The sequence below is a fragment of the Trichosurus vulpecula genome, chromosome 5 (assembly GCF_011100635.1).
Source record: "Trichosurus vulpecula isolate mTriVul1 chromosome 5, mTriVul1.pri, whole genome shotgun sequence".
In the NCBI taxonomy this organism is placed as follows: Eukaryota; Metazoa; Chordata; class Mammalia; order Diprotodontia; family Phalangeridae; genus Trichosurus; species Trichosurus vulpecula.
In genome coordinates this window covers 139,283,506-139,307,610 of record NC_050577.1, presented here as the reverse complement: position 1 = coordinate 139,307,610, position 24,105 = coordinate 139,283,506, and the positions used below count along the sequence as shown (strand labels likewise).

Sequence of the window (24,105 nt, the reverse complement as noted above, 5' to 3'; positions counted from 1 at the left end):
GTGGAAGATGGACTGGAGTGAGGAGAGACTTGAGGCAGGGGACAGTAGCCAGCAGCCTACTGCAGTAATCCCGGAACGAAGTGATGACAGCCTATACCAGGTGGTGACAGTCTCAAAAGAGAGAAGGGGGCAGAAACAAGCAACAACAGATTGGATAGAGTGTGTGTAACAGTAACAGGAATATTAGGAAAGGGGAGCAAGGAAGAGGGGAAGGAAAAGGTAATGAGTTTAGTTTTGTATACACTGAGTTTAATAAGTGAAGTTAAAGTGAAATACATATTCAGCAGTCCCATAAACTGTTTCACGTTTTAAACAGCAATGTCTTTAGGAAAGTATAATCGAAACAACTGGTTACTGTTTCATGTTGTAAGTAAACATTTCTTTGTGGTGGAGGAGATAGAAAGCCGTCTTATATATGATCTATTTTTTATATCAAGTACCATTCTAGAAGGGATTCTATAAATCACTGGCTATTCCTCTTTTGGGGAAGTCATGGAAATAAGTTACGCTTTAGCTTTGCTTTAGAGACCTTCTCTAGGCTCTACTCTGGGATTTAAGTGTAAGAATCCCAAAAGTTTAAGAATAGCCTAATGCCCTCTTTTGGAGGTCAGACTTTCCCAGAACTAAAACTGGTCAATATGAGCCCAGAAATGGAGTCCCTTAGGGGAAGAAGGAATCCCTCTCACAGATCTTTACATGTCACTAATTTTTTCTAGTTTAACTAATGAAACATATCTGGCTATAGTTCACAATGTTACCACCACACCCTCTGCCCTGGAAATTCTTTATGCTCTTTCCTCTCTGGTGTCACTGGTATCCTAGTTGACGATGTTACCACCACACCTACTGCCCTAGAAATTCTTTATAATCTTTCCTCCTTGGTGTCACTGGTATCCTCCTTCCTAGTTCTCCTATCTAACTGCTCCTTAGTTTTCTTCTCTGGTTCCTTTTTCTTCTTCATCTCACAGAATGTGTGTGGGCATCCCCCAAAGCTCTCTCCATGGGGACCTTTTATATATACTCTCTTCTCAATCTCAACTACCTCTTTGGTTTCAATTATCTGCTCTATGTGAATGAATTTGAAATCTATTTCCATATCTACTTTACTCCTTATCTCCAGGCCCCTAGTTTCCAACTGTTGGCTGAACATTTTCATATGAATGTCCAGCTGACATCTCAAACTCATGTCCAAAACTAAACTTGTTTTCTCCCCTGAAACCCGACCCTCTTCTTAATTTCTCTAAGGTACAATACTATTACTCTTTCAGATATCTGGTTAAATAACCTGTCACCTTTCTTAAAACAGCTGTCATGTCCTTTTGTTCTTCCACCCCATTGCCTCTTCCACAGTCACCACCCTCTTCATGAGCTCTCCCACCTACACTCTCAAAATAGCCTCCTCACTGTTCTCTTTACTTCCAGTCTTTCCTCTCTTTAATAAAATCTGCACACTGTTGCCAGAAATAATTTTCTTAATGCAGAGGCCTGATTATTCGGCTCTCACATACATAAATTTTCAGAGACCTCCCTATTGCCTATAGGACAAAATGCAAACTCTTTATCCCGGTATTCGAAGTCTTACACAATTTGGCTTCAATTCCTCTTTACAGATTGTATGTAGTCAGCCAAAGTGAACTATTTACTTACTAATCTATAATCTTGTCTTGTCCTTTCCTGCTTCTGTACATTGCAAACATGGTCTCCCCCAGGCTTGGAACCAGTTCCCCATCCTTTCCCTATTAGTAGCTACTCCTTCAAGCCCAAAGCTCTTAGGCCTCTTCTATGCAAACAGCACTTTATAACTTGTGTTATACAGGCACACCTCATTTTATTGCATTTCTCTTTATTGGGCTTCACATATAATACATTTTTTAAAATTGATCGTTTGTGGCAACCCTGCATTAAGCAAGTCTATTGGCGCCATTTTTCCAACAGCATGTGCTCATATCATGTCTCTGTGTCACATTTTGGTAATTTTCACAATATTTCAAACTTTTTCATTATTATTATATTTATTATGGTGATCTGCTGAGATCAGTGATCTTTGATGTTACTATTGTAATTGTTTGGAGTGTCATAAACAGCGCACTTATAAGATGGTGAACTTAATAGATAAACGTTGTGTATGTTCTGACTGCTCCACTGACTGGCCATTCAGTTCCCATCTCTCTCCCTCTCTTCCAGCCTCCCTATTTACCAAGACACAACAATATCAAAATTAGGCCAATTAATAACCCTACAATGGCCTCTAAGTGTTCAAGTGAAAGGAAGAGTCAATTAATGCAGCAAACTTCACTGCTGTCTAATTTTAAGAAATTGACAGCCACCTCAACTTTCAGCAACTACTACCCTGATCAGTCAGCAGCCATCAACAAGACCTTCCACCAGCAAAAAGATTATAACTTGCTGAAGGCTCAAATGATGTTTTGCATTTTCTTTTAGCAATAAGGTATTTTTAATTAAGGCATGCACATTTTTTAATACATAATATTATTGAAAACTTAATAGACTACAGTATAGTGTAAAAACAACTTTTACATGCACTGGGAATCCAAAAAATTCATGTGACTTGCTTTATTGCCTATTCACTTTATTGCAGTGGTATGGCACCAAACCTGTAATATCTCTGAGGAATGCCTGTGGTTATTTTTGTATGCAATATATCCTTCTACTGGAGTCTAAAGCACTCAAAATTGGTATGTTATTCTTCACCATTTTATCCACAAAATCTAGAACGTACAGGTACTTAATAAATGTTTGTTCAATTAAATTGCTTTTTTTCCTCACTTAATACAGAAAAGACTTTATGACAGAAAGTATGTAAGCCAACTAAACTAAAGGAAGGTATTTTTGGTAAGTTTTCTCTTGCATCCAAAAATGAATTTAACATTTTTTCTGTTAATGATGGTAGCAAGTTATCTCAGGGCCTATTGGGCAATGTTAGACTGACCATTAGAAGTTTTTCATGAACCATACTGAGAAACAAAACAAAACAAACATCTGCACAAAGAATAATTCCTTTAAGAGTATCTGTGATACAACACCAAAAAGATCTTATATTCTGGCTTATATTTCACCACAGCAAATGTTTTTGACACAACACTATGTATAGTAGCACAGAATAGAAATTTATGTTACCTTCTTCTCCCAACAGAATGTGTTTTTGTCCATGGCATAGTGCCAGGCAGATGATAAGTACTCAATAAATGCTTGTTGACTAACTAATGCAGCACATAGCAGGTACCTAATGTGTACTGAATTGAAATTAAATGTCCCACTTCAGGGAAAAGCCCAGCATGCCTTCTGTGGCAATAGGTCAATTTAAATGACATTTGCTGTCACGTTACATTAAGGTAAGTGGTAGGCCCAAGAAGAATCACAGTATTTCCCCCACTGAAACTTTTAGAGAAGAATGTGGGGAGTAAAATCAAGTACAAGTTTGAACAACATTGCTTGTTGTTTGCTGAAAAATACGCTGAATTACATTATCAAGACTAAAGTTAGGTCACAGAAAGTCAGAAACTTTCACTCTACAATTCTCAATTAACTTGGTATATTATTACTACCTGCTTGGATTATTATAATAGCCTTATAACTACTTTCACAATCTACTCTCCTCTCATCAATCCTTCACATTATTGAAGTACTAATCATAACAATAATGACTATTTATATAGCATGTTATAGTACAGAGTGCTTTTACAGACATTCACTTGAGTGTCACAATTCAATGAAGTAAATATATATGCCACTCAATTTTACAAATGAAACTAGGTCTTAGGGTAAGTGCTAGAAAGTGCTAGAGGTAGGATTCAAGGCCAGATTTTCTGACTGCAACTTTCCTGACTCTTACTCTACTCACTACAGTCCAATAGTCTTCATCACATCAGAAAACTATATCAAAACCCTCCAATTGCTTCCTAGTGTCTACTGAATAAGGCTGTGCAATGTTGTACCAACTTGTCTTTTCAACTTTATTTTATACTCCTTCCTTCCATGTAGCATACATTCCAACCAAACTGGAACACTTATACCCTACATTCCCTTCTATGTGTCTGTGGAGCATTCTCCTCTCTCCTTTCTGACTACTGAATTCCTACCCAACTCAAAATCCACCTTCTACAGGAAACATTTTCTGATTGCCCCCGTGAGTATCACTAAGTTTATGCCTCTTTTATGTAGTTATCATGAATTATACTTGTTTATGTATGTGTCATAGCTTCCTACTAGACTGAGGGCAGGAATTCTATAGTTTTACATTTTTGTGGGCAATTAATATTTATTTTATTGAAATTAAACTGTTGAAACCATCCTTTTATCAAATATCATGTTAAAATAATATAATTATACAAGAGGAAACAGATGAATACTCACTTACCTGCCAAGATACTGCACCCAAAATTGCTGTTGCAAGAAGACTAAAGAAAACTAGTTGCTCTGAAATTAAGCAAAAATGCCGCATCCCTTTAGATGCCATTACTCTATCGAGGCTATTATTATCTGCCCTGTGAGTGCAATAGACTTTATGACAGTCATTTAATTTGGTATGGAACCCCCAAAGAGTTATAAGAAAAATAACATGGCAAATCATCCAGAAAATTCCAAAAATGGAAAACCCTGGTATTACAAAGTACCAGAGATAAGGGTTCCCAAGCTTAAATGCCGAAAGAATAAAAAAAGTAAGTTCAATCAAGCCAATGGAAATGACAGAAAATCTTCTACAAATTCTTCCACGATACAAGTATGGTTTCCACCTTTCAGTAACTGAAAGTCCACTAAAATAGATGTCAAGGAAGGGATCTGTAATTAGACAGATAAAAAAACATGCAAAAGCAATTGGATTCTGAGGTGTTTCCAATGAAGAAAAAAACAGTAAGATGCCAAAAATCACCAAATTTGGAATTGCTAGGAATGACTTCATTCTTAGGTCGATAATCAGCATTGCCAAACCTACAACAAGCAAGATGACACTCATAGACTTTTCCACCAGCATAGTGGTACTAGCAATGGCAAATCCAACCAGCTCGAGGAATTCAACCGTTGTCAGTAAAGTGGGCCGGTGACGGACACAACCACAAATTCTCTCCACCAAAGCACATAATATCCTCAATACTATGGAAGTCAGGAGCAAATACTTAGTCACTTCTTCCTTTACATCTTTTTTAAAAGGTGTATTATCTAGGAAACAGAGGAGACCAAGCAAGAATCCAAACCAAAGGTTGGAGAGGCTTAAACTTGCTGCTTCCATTGAAAAATAATAATAGAGAATGCTGGCAATCCCAAGAACAAAAAGGCCAAGTATAAAGATGACCAGAATTAGGGAATCTGCTGTCTTTTCCCATCTTACGTAAAGACCTAGGCATATTGCTACCAATAAATTGATTCTGGCTAAGTAGCCAAGATATCGAACTGAAGAATGCATGTTCACTTCTCTGTTTACTTCTTCCAGTCTTGTCATTGCCATATACAGACAATGACTAATACAGTAACGCAGTGATCTGCACATGTAAACTGGCAATTAAGGCTCTTTTCTCCACACTGTAAAAACTGTTTGCACTGCATCCAGGAAATCCAGAGAATCTGCAAGCTCCTACTTCGCCATCTCCTCAGAAGAAATCTTATTTTTTGGAGACCTAAAAGAAAAAAAAAAGATTTTTATTAATTTTAAATTTATTTTCAAGGTAATTCTTACATTGTACAAAATAATGTAACATAAATAAAAATGAATTGCTGTTTCTTCTGTCACATGATTTTAGCCATCTGTGTATATTTATAGTAAAGAAAATACTAAATTTACGTTGGTATTCTTCTCCAGCAAAAGTACAACTTTGATGCCTCATCAGGTGTGGAGATGACTCTGAGCTCCTGAAGGCTGTAACTGTAACAGTAAATTCTGCAACGTCAATAAATCAACAAGCATTTATTAAGCATTTACTATACCTCACGCACTGTGCTGGGTCCTAGGGATACAAATACAAAAATGTAACAATACTTTCCTTGAAGGAGTTTATGCTGTAACAGAAGAAACAATAGGTACATAAATAAGTATACACAAAATAAATAAGGGGCAATGGGAGAGGCAGAGGTACTAGCAGCTGGGAGAATTAGGAAATGCCTTGTAGAAGGTTGTACTTAAGATGAGTTTTAAAAGAAATTAGGGATTCTAGAGACCAGAAGGAAATGCTTCATGTAACGTCCATTTCAAAGGCCATCTGAGAACCAATCTAGCTCATCAGCAGGTTGGCCGTAATATTATGAATTCTTTGGCCACAGCAACTCTCAAAGATCATGTACCAAGGATTAGAAGGATTTGAAATAGGCATGGAGGGAGTATCCAGACCAACAAAATCCTTGAAGATGATGGTGGGCATTTATATAGAACTTTAAGGTTTGTACAGCACTTTGCAAATGTTATCTCATTTGGTCCTCATAACAATTCTGTAATGAGACAGGTATTGTTATTCTCATTTTAAACATATGGAAACTGTACTAACAGCAGTTAAGTGCTATATCCAGAGTCACACAGCTAGGAATCGTCTGAACATAAGTCTTCCTGACTCCACCAAGTCCAACACTGTATCAAGCATCTACCAATTTCAAAATACTGCCTTGAAGTACTAAGGTATATGGTAGTACTCAATAAAAAGAGATTAGTTATTCAAGTGCTATGTAAAGGTTAGCTATTATTATTATGATAAGATTGTGAGCATTCACACGTGGCTCTAAGGTTTGAAAAGCTCTTTATAAATATTATTCTCTTTTATCCATACAACTCAGAGAGGTAGGTGTGCTATTATTATCCCCATTTTACAGATGAGAAAAAAAAAATAAGGTAGAAGTTAAATGGCTTGCCTAGGATAACATAGCTAGTAAGTGTTTAATGCTGGATTTGAACTTGGCTCTTTCTGACTCCACTTTGCCACTTTTGCCAATTTTATTTAAATAAAAAGTTCTGCCTGTATGTAGATTATTATATGACTGACACTTACCATTAGCAGGGCATAAGCTGTGAATTTTTCTACTTGGTAATGAACTGCCCTCATTCATCCACTCATAGTTCTAATACCTGGTACTCCCCAGAACCAAGAGTATATACCTGCAAGTCAGTTTCCCCAGGTTAGGGTACCATTCATGGCTATGAAACAGAACAAAGTTTATAAGGAAAGACTGACATCAATAATACTTCTAATTTCACAAATAACTGAATGTTTTTTTGAATTAAAACATTTTAGATTAATAGCAGCTCTTCTTACTTAAAATGACCCTACATTGCTTTCATTAGACCTCTCAAATTCTGTATAATTGTAGACCCTTAAAATGAAATTTATATCAACAAAAATACAAAAAGTTTTAATATATTAAACCTACTCATTCCATAAATTTGTTCCATAATTATCTTTACAATTCTGACTTTACCACAACAATCTCCCTCAATCACTAAAACAATTTCCAATTTTAAATGAACAACTCTGTTGCAATGTCTCCAAGCTGTCTAAGTCAAATATTTCTGTTACAAAAGCGTTTAAATTCTATTTCCAATAACAAGAATTTTCAGCAGCATCATTATTAATTTTTTAAATACAAAATTAAGTATTATAACCTGAAATGCCTTATAAGCTATAATTCAAATTGGATGGCTGTGAACTTAGGATGGGTGATTGAAAACTAATTTAAACATCTGTTAGCAATTAAAAAAACTATAAGATTGTTTCACAGGAACAGACTGATGATAAATAGGATAGTTTTCTTTGGCTTGTGGTGACAATAAACCTACAGAGACCCCCATCAGTTAAAAGTTTAAGGGAGGAAATCCTCCAAGAACCCAGTTTATGATCAACATATCTGAAATTCCCTAATAAGACAGACACAAAAAAAAAGAAACAGCAGGTCACCATGTAATTAGCAACCCAGAGTTAGCCATTTGGCTAAGAGAAATGTGCCCACCATGTGACATAATCTGTTAAGACTGGATTGGTCTCATCTGTCATCTTTGGATGCCAGCTATAAAACATTCATGGAAATGACAAATTTGTCCAAGAAGGAATTGCAGATGTCTCTCAGATAATCATTCTTTAGTTACTTTGCTTTTGTATGTTCAATTAAGAATTTAAGAGGCTAAATATTTGTCTAAAAGTTGCCATTTTATTTGTTTCAGTTCAAAACGAGTTGAGCTCTTTTAGTTTTCTAACCACACTACTTCAAATAATCCCCTAATTATATATGAATGTTTTAGTCTTTTTTCTTGACAGATAAGAAATGAAAACATAATGAAATATTTTTATTTTTCTTTGATGTATAGTATCAAATATGAGAGGTAGTATGGTACGGTGGGCAGAGCTGTCCTTGGTGTCAGTAACACTCATATTCAGATGTGGCAATTATATCTGGCTGTGTGACCCTGTGCAAATCACTCAACATTGAGTGGACCCAGTCAAGTCACTAAGACTGTATGTTGTAGAGCTGGTTTCAGTTTTCATTGGTAGAGGGTTTCTTCTCTAGAAGTTCCCTATATCCACAAAATCACAGGTCCAGACCAAAAATGCACAAATATACACACATTACATGTGCATATATATGGTGAAGTTCTCCAGAAACTCTTGTTTTAAAGATGGTATTGTGCTGATTTATATAAAGCCCTAGAATATTACAAGGTCCCCAACATGACATTCGCCACCACTTAAAAGTTTAGTCTAATAATCCAAGAAGGAAAAAATAAGTAGAGGAGTACCTATTATACACAGTTGGATGAACTTAGCTGGTCCATCAGTACGTATGTCTTACACAGATACTGCAGATGGACAGTGAATTGAACTTGATATAGAATAGGTTGACAATGGACTGAATGCAATTTGGGAAACTGTATAGCACCTTCAGTGACTCCAGGCTTCCCCTGAAACAAAATTCATCTTTTGACAGCAATATTCTTCCAATGATACTATGCAGCTTGAAATCACAGAATACCATAACCTCCAAAGAATCAAAATTGCAGGCTAACCAAAGGGCAATGGAGAAATTTATATTAAGTTTAGACTACAATATATCATCAATGCCCCTTTGCCCAAAATATAGTGTATTGGAAAGAACAATGGGTTTAGAATCAGAGGTTTTGAGTTCAGATCCTGACTCAGCCACTTGGGCAAATCACTGACTGTATCCCAGTTTCTTTATCTGAAAATGAAGGAACTGTACTACACAGCTCTTTTCTATACAGTTTTTACATAGCTACAAATCCTGTAAGTCAGGCCCTCATCATCTTTTAGCCAGATTACTGTAAGAGCTTCCTAACTGGTGTCCCTACCTCCAGATGCTCCCCTTCTGTAATCCATCCATAAAGCTGCCAAACAGATATTCCTAAAGCATAGGTCTCACTATGTCACTCTCTTTCCCCAAGAATCTCCACTGGTGCCCAATTGCCTCTGGAATAAAATACAAACTTTCCTGCTTTAAAGGCTTTTACAATCTGGTTCTGGTCTATCTTTCCAAACTTACTACATGGTACCATCTTTCACATACCCTATATCCTAGACAAAACAGCCCACTTGTTGTTCTCCATAAAAGTATTCCACCTGTTTATTAATTCCACCACACCTAGAATGGACTCCCTCCTCAGCACTGCCTCACAGCATTCCCAACTTTCTTCAAGTCTTAGCTCAAGTGCCACCTTCCAAGGGCTATCTTCATTTCTCCAGTTGTGAGTGTTCTCTCCCTTCCATCTCCCCCTACCCCAACTTCTGGTTTTTTTTTTTGTTTTTTTTTTTTGCTGTTTATCTTACTATGTAGTTACTTTTTGGCATACCTATCTGAGTTTTGTTTTGTTTTTTTCTCCTTCCAAAAGAAGTCCCTTAACAACAGAGACTCTTTAGCTTTTGTCTTTATATTCCTAGTGCCTACTATAGTGCCTGGAACATGGTAGATGTTTCATAAATGTTTGTGAAATGAATCTATAATAAATAATAGATAAGACAACTTGTATGCTGTACGGGTACCCACTTAATAATATAAGACATGAAGAGAAGTCCCCTGAATGTCAGGTAGATTCCAACCCCTCACACTGATGGAAAATTTTAATGGGAAGATATGGACAAGAACACAGAATTAGAAAGTGATTTATGGGTCACATTAATGTTGTACATTAAGAGAATACCCACCTTGAAGTCATGACAGAGCTACTAAACAAAGAAAAAAATCCATCTATTTTACTCATTCATTCATATAAACACTTGCCATTCAACATTTTTGTCAATGACTTGGATAAAAGCGTAGATGGTATGCTCATCAAATCTGCAGATGACAGTAAGCTGGGAGGGACAGCTAACATACTGGAAGAGAGGATCCAGAAAGCTGGAGAGGTTAAAGCACAGGAGGAATCTATTAAGACAATAATAAGGGGGAACAATGTAAAGTCTTGCACTTGGGTAAAAAGTTCAACTACGCAAATATAAGACGAAGTCAAAATAGTTAGAAAACCATTCTGAAAAAGATCTTGGGGTTTTAGTGAACTGAAAGTTCAATGAATCAGCACTGTGATAGAACACCCAAAAAAGCGAATGTAGTCTTGGGCTGCATTAAGAGTCTAAGAGTGACTTCTGGAAAGTGGGAGGGGAAATTTCCAAAGTACTTCTGCCCTTGCCAAACTTCATCTTCAGTCTTGCGTTCAGGTCCGAGCACCACAGTTTAAGAAAGACAATAATAAGGTGGGAAGTGCCCAGAAGAGGGCAAACAGCATGGTTAAGGGCCTTGAGACTGTGTCATATGACACTGTTTGAGGAACTGGGCATGTTTAGCCCGTAAAAAAGAAGCTTCAGGGGATACATGACAGTTGTCTTCAGGTACCTGAAAGGCTGTTGTACAGAGAAGGGATTAGATTTGTTCTGTTTGGCCCCAGAGGATAGGACAAGGAATACTGGTGGAAACTGCAAAGAGAGATGAAACATGCAACCTACTTCTCTCCTAAGAGGTCTGCCAACTGAGAGAGAGAGGGGTGACAGATTTAAGATACAGAATGAAATACATGTTTTTGGATATGGGCAAATGTGGGAATTTGTTTTGCTTTGCTATCTGTATTTCTTCCTTTGTTTTTGTTGGAGGTCATGTGGGAGGAAGAAACTAAGTGCATATTAATTGAAAAAAAGTAAAGTAAAATAAAAGATTAAAAAGGAAAATGGTAAATAATATACTGAACTCCATTGGGAGGGAGGAAGAAACCTAGAAACCTGTGGATAGGTAAAGATCCCAACTAGGTTATATAAATAGGTGATATGATGCTCAAAAGAGGAAAGGTTGCTGAATGATGGTTGCAAAGAGACAGGATAGAAGTGTGAGTAAGGAGCAAAGAGTGTGCCTACTCCTTCCTCCTATGGGTCTAAGTTTTCAGGGGTCACAAAGGATGGAGCTGCCAGTACTTAGAAATGGTGCCCCCCCCTCCAAAAATTAAAAATTAAAATTAAAAAAAAGATGATTTCCTTTCTGGGGCAGCTAGGTGGTACAGTGAGTAGAGCACCTGCCCTGGAGTCAGGAGGACCTGAGTTCAAATTTGGCCTCAGACACTTGACACACTTACTAGCTGTGTGACCTTGGGCAAGTCACTTAACTCCAATTGCCCTGCCTTCCCCCCTCAAAAAAAAAAAGAATGGTGGCCATGGATACAGTGTCTCCAGGAGGAAGCCAAGTTTCCTAGGGCTTAAGTAGTCAGAGCATGAAAGAAAGAGGTAGAGGATGCGGGGAAGCTATTATAAATATAATTAAATGGCCATGATGAATGTTGCACATTGTTTATCAGTTCTGACTTTTTTTTACATTACTAGGAGGTAGTAAATTTCATATCTTTCTTTATAAGTCTGTAGTGGTGAATGTCCAGTCATTCTGATTGCAAAATATAACCTCTGCTTGAAAGAAAGAGAAGAGAAAATAAAGGAAAGAAAAGAAATTGCAGAGACAAATCTAGGCTTGTGCCAGAAATTCCTAACAATTAGAGCTACCCAAAAGTAGAATGGACTGCAGAGGCCATGCCACCACTTGGGTAGGCATGTTATAGTGGAGACTGCTTCTGTTTATATGTTGAGCCACAGGACTACTAAGGTCATTTATAACTCTCAAATTCTGTGATTTTGTGTGGTATGGTGGGCTAGGTGCCAGAGCTCTAACTAGAAATCTCAGTTCCTGGGATAAATTCATTTGAGGATAGGGAGCTGGGAGAGGATGGGAAAAGGAAAGGAAGAAAAGAAACAACCTCCGGACAGAATGTCCTGGGCCTTCACTGGGAGCTAAGGATGAAAGAAAGGCCCTGAGGGACCGTCCCACCAAAAGCATAGTTTTAGAGGGACAAGGGGCCAAAATCTTTTCCCTCATGACCTCCAGTTTCAGCTACCAGCAACAAATGACGCCCAACCATATCATCCATCACCTGGATGTCCCTAAAACCTAGATGCCCTGAGCTACAAAGACAAAAAAAAAGTCACTGCCCTAAGACACTGGTTCTCAAAGTGCAGTTATGCTCATGAGAACCTTCCAGGGGTCCCAAAGGTCAAAATTACTGTCCTATTAACATTAAGATCTAATTTGTCTGTACTCTTTTTTCCCTTTTCCAACTACATAACTGTGTGAGACTGGATTTTTTTCCATGTACTTCAACCAAAACAACATATTTCCACAGACTAAAGGAAGCAGCAGCTATGAGAATCCAGCTATCTTCTAGTAAGCCAGACATTCAAGAAACTTCTAAAAATAAGTAAATAATGCCACTCTTCTTAATTTTTTTTGGTTTTGTAAAACAGTTATTTTTCATAAAAATAGGCTATTTGTATTAACATATAAAGGGTCTGTTATGGTTATTTTAAAAATGTTTTAACAAATAGGTATTTTTAAAAATTTGTCGGTTTTAGTTTCTAATATAGTAGATACAGACATAATCTAATTAAACAAAAGCTCTTTGGGTTCCTCAATAACTTTTAACAGTGGGTCCTGAGACTAAAAAGTTTGAGAACTTCTGCCCTAAGAGATATGTGTGTGTGTGTATATATATATATATATATATATATATATATACACACACACACACACACATATAAACACACACTCATGCACAGAGATAAGTAGTATACAAGACAGGGTTCAATGCGAGATAAAGAAGAGAAAGTCAGTATTTATCCCTATTTAGAGGTGGGGAAACTTTCTCTGTAGCTGGGAGGTGTTTCAATTTACCCCCAAACCTACAGCAATTCTCTTTAGTAAAAGATCCCCATCCAGAAAACCCCAGCATCTTCCTCATCGTTGTGTACAAGGTCTTCCAGAGTCCTAGGGCACTTTCCCGCTATAAAAGCTTTTAGGACAAAGCACAGAGAAGTGAAACAAAACGTGGCACAGTTTGTGTAGTGACACCAACATGAGGGAATACCAGCTTTTTGTCCCTTGTTCTTTCCTGGGGGGAGGGGAACGGCCACCCTCTCAGACGAAATGAGAGGCTGCAGAGACAAGGGAAAAACCCGAGAAGTTCTCTCCCTTCTCGGGGGTCACCGGGTCCCCCATTTCACACTTGCATAGTTCTGTCAATCCTGTGCAACAACACTTTCCTCAGCAAGTGGTACCAGCATTAACTCCATTTCCCGGACGCAGAAACTGAGGCTAAGTGACAGCGTCTCCAGGACCGAGACCAGCTCCGGCTCTTCCCCCCACGCCTCGAGGCCTCGGCATGTCGGGGGCCGGTACTGTGGGCCGCCGCCTAGGGGGTGAAGGGGTGGGGGGTCGGGATGCGTCGGACGCGGGCGGCGGGCTTCTGGGGCAGGCCTGAGGAAGCCGCCGCCGCCGCCGCCGCCACCACCTGAGGCGCGTTCCGCGGAGGAGCCGGGGCCGCCCGGGACCCCACCTCGCCGCCGCAGCCGCCTCTTCCTACCTGGCTCTGCCTGCGCCGGTCTCCTCCTCTCACCGGGGCCTGGACGTCTCGGCGTTCGGGGGACGTAAGGAGGAGGGCCCCCAGTGGGGCCTGCGCCGCAGAGGGCGGGGGCTGGGCCCGGAGCGGGCGAGGAACTAACACAGGCCGGATTGTTGGAAAACTTTCTCCGTTACTAGTGGGGTCGCAGTGGCGGCGGCCATGTTCCCGCCGCCGGCTCAGCGGGCGGTACGGAGCGCGGACAGGGTCAAACCGCGCGGCGCCTCCTTCGAGCTCGACTCAGCGAGCCGCCTCAGGCCCGGCCCGGGATCGCTGCCCGCGAGCTGCTCCCCCGCGTCCCGCCCAGCGCGCACCCTAGGGTCCCGGGCGAGGCCGGAGGCGGCCGTCCTCGCTCCCTAGAGCCAGGCGAGTGGGGGACAAACTAATCACGTTCATTAGTAGCTCCATCAGGATACTGTGCTAGAAAAAGCCCTGACCTGGGTTCAAAGCCTAACTCCACTCACTACTTACCAGCTGTATGACCTTGGGCTTAATCATTTTACCCTGTTTCTTCTTGTGCAATACAAAGGATCTGAATTCCAGGTCTAAGTCTATGACCCTATGGCGGAAGAGCCCCAATCACCAGCGTAAAGCGTAGGGCTAGCCAAGAGACCTGTTTTTACCCTTAAGGCCAGCGCGAGAGGCCGGGATTTCGTGGGCCGGGGGAGCCAAGGCATAGCAGCCTTGGTTCCGCAATTTAGCTCATTTACCTAGTTTCCTGGGGCAGGGAGACGTTAAGTGTTTTATTTTCGGTAAACAAGCTGTGGGCGTCGGGGGTGGGACTTAAAAGCCCAGGGCTTCCTGATTCAGAGGCCAAGTCTATCCAGCAGGCCGGGCAGCCTCTTTAACATCCCTGCAATCTAAATCTAATAATTCCTTTATGGTTTTCACCTTGCGCCTGGGACGCGGACGATCCCTGCCTTTTACGACCCTTGGTGTCCTTAAAAGGCTCAGTTCAAGTGCCACCTTCCTTCAACGAGGGGCGTTTCCTGATGCCCCTACCTTCCCTCCTCAAATAGCCCTGTATTCATTTTGTATAATAGTTTTGGTGAGGCAAAGAGCAAATCACAGAAAGAAACAGAAAATTTCATCTGCTATAGTTACAGCAGTGAGACAACAGCGCCTGGTGTATAGTAGGCACTTAATGAATGTTTGAATGATTGACATACCAAAAGTTTTTGGATGCAGATAAGGGGAACATAAATATTTGTAAATGCTTTCATCGAGGGAGAGAGAACAGATCAGTTAATGGGCATGCAGCTGAAAAAAAAACAATAAAAGCAACAAATCAAAACCCCTCAACTAAACACTAAATTAGAAATTCTGAAAATCAAGTAAGAGATTAACAAAATTGAAAGCAAAAAACAAAACAAAACAAAACATGACAACAAACCCACATTGAATTGATGAGTAAAAGAGGAATTGCTTTAAAAAAAAAAACTGATTAAATGAACATTTAGCTAGCCTGATAAAAAGAGGAAGGAAAACCTAATGGTTGCTATCAAAATGAAGGCAAATTTACAAGTGATGAAGGAAGCTATCAGAAACTTTAAGCTCAATTATATGCCAACAAAACTGATAATATAGAGAAATGGATAATTATTTACAAAAATCTAAAATACCTATATGAAGGGAACAAGAGATTCAATAACCCAATTATTAGGAAGAGAAATTGAATAAGGCATATAAAACTCTCCCAAAAAAACCCTCAGGACCAGATGGATTTAAAAAAGAAATCGATCAAACATTCAAAGAACAATTCATTCCAAGATTGCCTCAACTGTTTGCAAGAATAGAAAAAGGAGGGATCCTGCCAAACTCATTCAATAATACATATATGGTCTTGGTACCTAAACCAGTGAGAGACAAAACAGAAAACACTATCTTAAATTTTCCCAAATGAATATTGATTCAAAAATATTGAGTAAAATATTAACAAAGAGTCTATAACACCGTATTTCTTAAAATGATGTACTATGACCAGGATATATGTGTCAGAAATGTGGGGCTCATTTTAAATTATTTTTTAATGCATACAGTTACATCAATAGATGCCCCCAAAAGCAACATTAAGAAGTATAGGAATAAATGGATCTTTCCTAAATTTGGTAAAATCATCTATATAAAGCCATGAGCCAGCATTATAAATAATGATGAAAAGCTAGGGTCACTTTTTAAATTCAATTTTATTTTATTTTCAGTTCCAAATTCTCTCCCTCTCTCTATTGAGGAGAGATAAATAAAACAAATACTAGGTTATTTCCAGTATGATCAGCTAAATCAAGAATGTCTGCTATTACCACTGTCATTTAAAACAGTGCTAGAAATTCTAGCTATAGCAATAAGACAAGAAAAATTGAGGGAATAAGTATAGGCAAAGTAGAAACAAAGCTATCACCTTTTGCAGATTATATGATGGTCTCCAAATGTCAACTAAAAATTAACTGAAACATTAACTTCAGCAGAGTCATAGGATATAAAATAAACTTACATAAATCATCAGAGTTTCTGTATATTACAAACAAAACCCAGCAAGAAGAGAGAGAAAGAAAATACTTAAAATAACTACAGAAGATATAAAGCTCATCCTCTTACCACATGACCTTGAGTAAGTTTCATAACCTCTGTAGCTTTCACTTATCTGTAATATGGGAGTGGGTGTATACTAGATGATCTCTAAGGATCCTTCCAGCTCTTAACCCATGGTCTCATGTGTCCAGCATTATTTTGAGTATAGTATTAAATATGGTATATTGGGTTTTTCTACTTATAAATCTAGTGCTAATACTAGATTGCAGGAACAATATCTCATTTAAATTACTTCATTCAGCACACATTTATTAAGCTCCAGCCATGTGCAAGGAACCACATGGGTTTCTAGGAATACAAAGACAAAAGCCAAATAGTCCAGCAAGAAATTCAATGAATATGAGGAATTCAGAGAAATATGGGAAGATTGCTAATTTGTACAAAGGGAAGTAAGAAGAATCACCATGATTAAAAGTAGTGAAAATTACAAAAATACTGAATGGCAACTAAACTCTGAGTAACTGTAATGATCAATCTTGTTCCCAGTAATGAAATATATAAGAAAAGATAATGAAATATACCTTCTTCCTCACCAAAACAATGCGAGGGATTATAGCTGCAGGAAATTGCAAGCATTATCAGACATGGTCCCTACATCAGTTCACAGGATCATACATTTAGACCTAGAGGGCACCTTAGAGGTCATCTATTTAACCCTTTCCTTTTACACATGAGGAATTGAACCCCAGGCTATGGTCATGGTCTTTCATGGCCCCTTCCACTCCTGCTTCCTTGCTAGCTCTTGTTTCATGTTTTGAGGTACAAGCAGAAATTCCGAGATCTCCAGGAGCAAGAGGGCTGAAACATTGTAGTACAGCAAAAAGAGCATTGGCTCTGGAATCAGAGGACCTGGTTCAAATTTTCCATTTGTTGCTTGCTACCTGTCATTTAAGTTCTCTGGACCTCAGTTTCCTCATCTAAGGGAGCTAGACTAGAGTGCTTCTGAGGTTGCTTCTATCTCTAGGTCTATGATACTATGAGCCCTGAAATGGGGGTGCAGAAAATGTGGTGAAGAACTCCAAACTCCATGGCATACTCCATGAGGTAAATGAAGCAGAAAGTGATGACAACATTAACAACATAAAGGCACATGTGTATCTGAGTAGTTCACTGTTCCTGAGTATGAGTGGGGGATATATGTGTACATCAACATTTTCTGACTTCCATCACTCTGTTAAATGAAACTTCCCTGCTTCTCTCTACCAACTAATCTGTAACTTCTTAATTCTACTAGCACTAGCCCACTGTTTGATCCTGCCTGGCATTCAGAAAGCACTTGGGTATGCCACTGAAGTGTACACCAAATCTAAGTTCTAAGACACAACCAGATCTAGTTAGGGTCACAATGGGAAATAATAAAAGGATCCTAAAATAATTCTTGCTTATTCAAATGAAATATTTGTTAAAAAAAAAAAAGCAAAACCTTAGCACAGTGCCTGGTACATAGTAGGTGCTTAATAAATGTTTGTTCCCTTCCCTGCTTTATGCACAGGCAGAAGGTCTACATGCAGCTGCCTATGTGGCTTCTGCCTAAAGCTGCCTTTATTGAAATTAGAACTGTTAGGGCAAACTCCTGACATCTGGCAAGTCTCCCTGAGCAGCTGGATATAGGACAGTCACCGGGGGACCATTGCAGTGACAGGAGATTTCAGCCTGTGGTTATTAATGACAGTATAATGATCATAATAACCAGAACATCCATTCTTTTCCACCTGCTTCCATGCAGGCAAGACCTGCACACTCGACATAAGCAGTAACTCCACACAGGGTTATTTCACCCACAGGAGATATTTCAGATCAGAAACACCTGTTGAAAGTGTATAATCACGCTAATAAAATCAAGAGAAACTCTGAAGCATCAGTGCAAGTGAAATCAGGATAATTCTATTATAGGGATAGATACAGATCTCTCCAGTAAGGAGTGACATAAGCCAGAAAGAGAAAGAAGGGGATGATTTTTTTTTAAAGAATCTTTGTTTTCCCTGTTTTCTCACTTGCCCTTTAATCCAGGGATTTTGAAGCTTTTTATATGTGTCACCAGAACTCTTTGGCAGTCTGGTGAAGTTTATGTGAAAAACAAAGAACCTTTAAAAAAAAAAACGAACCCATTCTCTTCTTTCTCTCTTCCAGTCTTGTGTTCCTCCTATCCATTCAGAGTCAGCTATTTACTCTTAGTATTCAGCTCAACAAGACTTCTGTAGAAATTCTCCTGAACTTCTGGGGCAGCATTTTTTTTTTGGCCAATCAGGAAAGCAACAAAGGGACAGAAAGGGCAGTTGTCTTTGCCCCCAATTCCACTGCCTTGTCAGTGAGTCATGAAGGGGGAAGGAAAGGAGTTGGAAGTTTTCATTTCACCAGATCTTCTTAACCTGACAGCTCATTACTGGTGACTGGTACAGGTTTTTTTGCCTCTTCACTCATGCTGTTCACCTCAAAGTAAAGAGGATACCTAGAGTTCTCTTTGCTTCAATCCCTTCAGCTATACATTTGGGGAATCTCATTGACCTCTGTTCATCATGTCAGCCCTGGGGTCTTCTCCCTTCTGAGGTCTTATAGTCCTATGAAAGGGCTTCAGCCCTTGGCCTATGTGTGTGTTTGTTTTCTGTTAGGTGAACAGATTGGAGCCTCTGATCTTGTGAATTTCAAAAGGTCAGGAGAATAGGCCACAGGATCCGAGAGTCACACTGGGTTTTGTATCCAGCCCAACAAAAATGCCCCACTAAGGAGTGACCTGTAGGCACGACCTCTGTCACCCATGCTAAGGCAGCTAAGACAGGGATTTATCTGGCAGTCAAGTCACATCTGGACATGAACTTGGCAGGACCAATATTACATGGAAATTAAGCTGAATGTATCCCTAAGTGTTGGGGGAAAATGATTGCTTATTGAGAGAAAAGAGAAAAGGAGAGAGGAGGAGAGAGAAAAAAAGTATATTCATCTAGTGGAAATGGATGGAGGAATGTAGGAATGCATATGAATATGTAGGTATATCTGGGTGAGTCTAGGAAATTCAATACTGGTCAATAATGTTTACAGGATAGAGAACCAGGCCATGGAGTTAATGTTGTAAGGCCAATTTCTTTTTTCGATGTTTCTGTGTCAAGAAGAGAGTTTTTAACTGCTGCTTATTGCTTCCTTCAAAAAACTGCCCCAACTTGAAGCTTTGTTGCCCAATTAATTAACCTCTCTTGTAAACACTTTATGAGGAAATTTCTTGATGAGACAATCTTATAACTTTCTCACATTTGAGAAGATCTCTAAAATTCACCTCCCATAAATGTTAGAGTTGCCTGTCTGTATATATTTGTGTGTGTGTGTGTGTAGGATATGGGAACCAAAGTGAAAATCTACTTTAATGTTTTGATGAGTCTGTGATCTTAATGTTGGTACTCTCTCCAATGTTGCTGTTACAACTCTTTGATGCCATTTCATCCTGTGAAGTTCTTGCCCATGGCCTCCCATAAATCCTCCACAGGAGGTTTACTCAACATGCTAGGGACCTTCATCCAAATAATCTAGATCTTTTGACACTGTGTGGAAACCAATAAAGTACACTGTTCATTAGTTATCCTTTCCTCTTACTAACATGATTGGTTCATCTCCTTTTGTGGGCAAACCTCTCTATCTTAAAAGCAAGCTAAGCACATATTAATACAAGACTGAAGTATCACTTGACTTCATCAGATCATAGATTTAGAACTGGAAAAGACCTTAGCAATAATCAAATTCAGCCAGCCTCATTATCGAATTCCACTATTTTTCTATCCCAAGGTTTTAGTCAATATTTGTTTTCTTCTTTATATTCACCAAGCCACTAGTTTACTTCAAGCCCATGTTACCTCTTCCTTTGACTATGCAGCCGGTCTTTACAGGTCTCTGTATCACCAACACAATATTCACAGTAACGAGGGCAACTATGAATATGTTGGTGTAGTTCTGAATTGCAAAATATAACAGACTCTCTCTATGGAAGACAGAACCAAAACATTTATTCAAACACCAGAAAGCCAGATCCCAACACCAGAAAGTCAAATCCATCACAGCAACAAAGAAATCCTTACCCAATAATAATGCAGGGGTCACCACCATTCCAAAGCCTTCCCCCTGCTCGGGCCTTCCCACAAACAAAAACTCACAGCTAGCTGCTTCCTCTCTCTCCCTCAACTCTAACTACTCTGATCAACTTCCTCCATTCTGCTCCATCCTTCCTGTTCTACCCATTCAGCAAGCTCCTCCTACCACAGGCTTCATGTAAATTAGGCTTCCATGTGACTTAAGCAGGTCACATGGGCCTATTAATGGATGGGAACAATCTTTAAGCAAAAAAAAAAAAATTAACAATACAGTCTCCCTTTTCCAAATCTCTCCCCTCTCCAATTCATCCTGTATATAGTTGTCAAAAGAATATTCCTAAATTGTTAATCTCATCACAGCATCCCCTTGTTCAAAAATCTTTAAAGGGTCTCTATTGCCTCTAGGATCAGATCTAAGCTCCTCATACTAGCATTTAAAGTTATTCACAATCTGGATCCTAAGTTTCCAGACATTTCATATTAAGTCCTAGTCACAGACTCTATATTCTAGCCAAACTGCTACACTAGCTGATATCTGACCCAGACAATTTTGCTTTTGCACAGGCTACCACCTAGAATGGGTGGTCCCCCCTCCTCCTTCCTTATTTCTGCCTGGTAGAAAAGTCCCTAGGCTTTATTCAAAACTCAGCAAAAGTGCCGCCTTGTACTCAAAGTTTTTTTTAGATTGTATGTGTTTTGATTATGTCTATGTTGATGATTACTGTACATGTTGTATTCTCCCAGTAAAATATAAGCTCCTTGAGGGCAGGAGTTCTCTATGTCACTAGCATCTAGCGTAGTGCTTTACCACAATAGATACTTAAAATATTTGTTGAATTGAATGAGAAAAGACTTACCTGTACAAAAATATTCATTATCATCAATATTTGTAATAGCAAAAACATTGTATGTAATCAAATAGTGTTTCCCCACAATTGGGGAAAGACTAAAAAATTATGGTATGTGAGTAGAATACTATACTATAAGGTACAATGAAATATGATGACTTCAAGGAAATAGGAGGCTTGTATGAAGTGATATAGAATGAACAAAGCAGAACCAAAGGGAAAAAGAAAACAAACAACCCAACAAAAAATATAATTGCTACGTCTTTGTAAATGAAGATAACTTTAACCAGAAACAAAACCCATATCAAAATCATTGAGCAACTTTGTTACTAACATATAAAGCATACACCTGTCTTTTAAAAAATAGAAAACTCCTAAGGAACAAGTTTGTATGTACTACAGGTCATAATCATTCTTCCATATTGCTTTATTTACTTAATGTTTTCAGGTATGTTGTCTGGAATTCAACTGGGAGTAACATAACGTGTTGAAACCACATTTATCATTAAAAATAAAAGCAAGCTAAGAGATATTGCTTAAAAATGGAACAGATTGAAACAATCTAAACCAAGAAATGAAGGAAAACGGAGATGTCAGAAGAGGGAAATAACATAAATTAAAAGCAAAACATGCAGTATCTGCAATAAAATTTTCTCTTTGCAAACAGTGGACATGTAAAAGTGGAATGGAATGGAATGGAAAAAGATAATAATTCTGGGATAGTGGTGTTAAACTTCAGCTTTCCCACTGCTATTGAATTCAGAAATGCACCACCATGGAGATAGCCAAACTAGGTATGGTCATTTAATGTTTACTAAGAAGAATGTGATCTTTGTCTTTGTGATGATACTTAGCAGAGCTACGAATTTGTCCACAGCTGAATGAAGAACATCTCCTTTATGTTACCTCCTTTGGCAAACACAATCTTCTTGAGCAGCTGTGACCAACAAACATCTATTATGTCATAAGTGTTTGTCATTTATTTGGTGGAATTAGGACATTAATGGATGAGACAGTGTTCTGATGACTTTTATGATTACTGAGATAGGAAAGAAAAGTTAATGTATTAGGACCCTAACAACCCACCTTCTTTTCCCATTCATAATGCCTTGAATCAACCACTAACAAAAACAATGGTACTAGTAATTCATGGTAATCACTATTGCGTTCAATATTTGTATACCTCCATCAAAGGTAGAAATATGGTAGTAGGGACAACACAACCAAAAAGAATGGACAGCAGGTTGACGGCCTACAGGAATGTAACATTTAAAGAGACAAAATAGAAAAACTCTGAAATGGTTGGGTGATTTGTACGTGTATATGGAAGAGGGTGTGTACCTTTATTATATACATTTACGAGGTTGGTACCCCAAGAGTGAGGGGATTGGAAAAGTGTTTGTGAAAAGGAGAAGAATCTAAGGCAGGAGTTCTTTGTGGGTGTATGTGAGATGGACTCCTTTGGCAGATTGGCAAAGCCTGTGGATCCCTTTCCAGAATGTTTTAAAATGCATATAAAGACATACTTTTCTTTTCAACACAAGTTCCCAGCCATGCCCTGCCACCCCAAAATCTATTCACAGACCTCTTGGACATCTATGGAACCCATGTTAAGGACCCCTGATCTATGGTCAGGCCAAATAACAGATGATACAGCACTTGAGTAGTACCAGTATGAAATCTTAGAAATAGGTATTTGAAACTTTGAATAAAGGGAAGAAAGTTGTTTTCTGAATATGAAATAAAAAGTATCTGGGAGTCAGGGTTGAGACATGAGAAAGAAGAGATTATTAAAGATGATTTGACTAAGAATGTAAGTAAGCTCTGTGAGGGCAGGGATTGTTTAATTTTTTTCTTTGTATTCCTAGCACCTAGGACAGTGCTTAGCAGGTATTTAATGAATACTTGTTGATTGACTAAAAAGGCAAAAGCAGAGGAATAAGAATGATATCTTTGCATCTATTGGTTAATAAATGTTTAATGAATTGAAGCAATTGCCAGCTACAAAAATCCTATGACACTTAAGGTGCCATAGGTGTCATACGCTGCAAAGTAGAGGAACTTCCAAATTTTCTATTAAGAATGATAATACTGGGGCAGCTAGGTGGCACAGTGAGTAGGGCACCGGCCCTGAAGGCAGGAGGACCTGAGTTCAAATCTGCCCTCAGACACGACACATTCACTAGCTGTGTGACCTGGGGCAAGTCACTTAACCCCAATTGACCTGCCTTTCCACCCTCAAAAAAAAAATAAAGAATGATAACACTGCCTTATATTTGTTTAGCACTTCACTTTACAAAGTGCCTTCACATATATTACTTCATTTGATCTTCATTACAAGTTTATATGGTAGATAGAGGAAGGATTTCTATTTCATCACTGAAGCTAAAAGTATCAATGATGCAAAAGTGATGTGCACAAGGTTTTAAGTGGCAAAGCCTGGACTTGAATTCCAAGTCCAGAATTTTTTCCATTATGGAAGTACATAACTGTGTTTTTAAAGACAAATTTATGGGCATTGGGCCTTGGATTTCATTCATATAATGCTTAAATTATACATGTCTTTTCCTCAAGAAGATTTCAATCTCCTAGAAGACAGACTATGTTATTCATATTTCTTTATAGAGTTCTATCTCCCAGCCTATCCCACTCAAGTGTTCAGTATAGTTCT

The 24,105-nt window shown here is 38.7% G+C and overlaps 1 protein-coding gene across 2 annotated transcripts in view; it reads right to left on the bottom strand.

Moving 5' to 3' along the window:
- The window catches only part of TMEM168 (transmembrane protein 168), a 56,659-nt gene extending 42,051 nt beyond the window's left edge, over nt 1-14,608 (bottom strand). The window contains exons 1-2 of one of the 2 annotated variants that reach the window (XM_036760462.1): nt 14,396-14,608; nt 4,379-5,633 (exon numbers count right to left, since the gene is read on the bottom strand). In XM_036760462.1, coding sequence (XP_036616357.1) covers nt 4,379-5,506 — 1,128 coding nt within the window. In that variant the 5' untranslated portion in view covers nt 5,507-5,633; nt 14,396-14,608. Of the gene's footprint in view, nt 1-4,378; nt 5,634-13,888; nt 14,175-14,395 lie in introns of those variants that run through there. The other variant, XM_036760463.1, reaches the window with a different exon arrangement.
- Nucleotides 14,609-24,105: the final 9,497 nt, after the last annotated feature.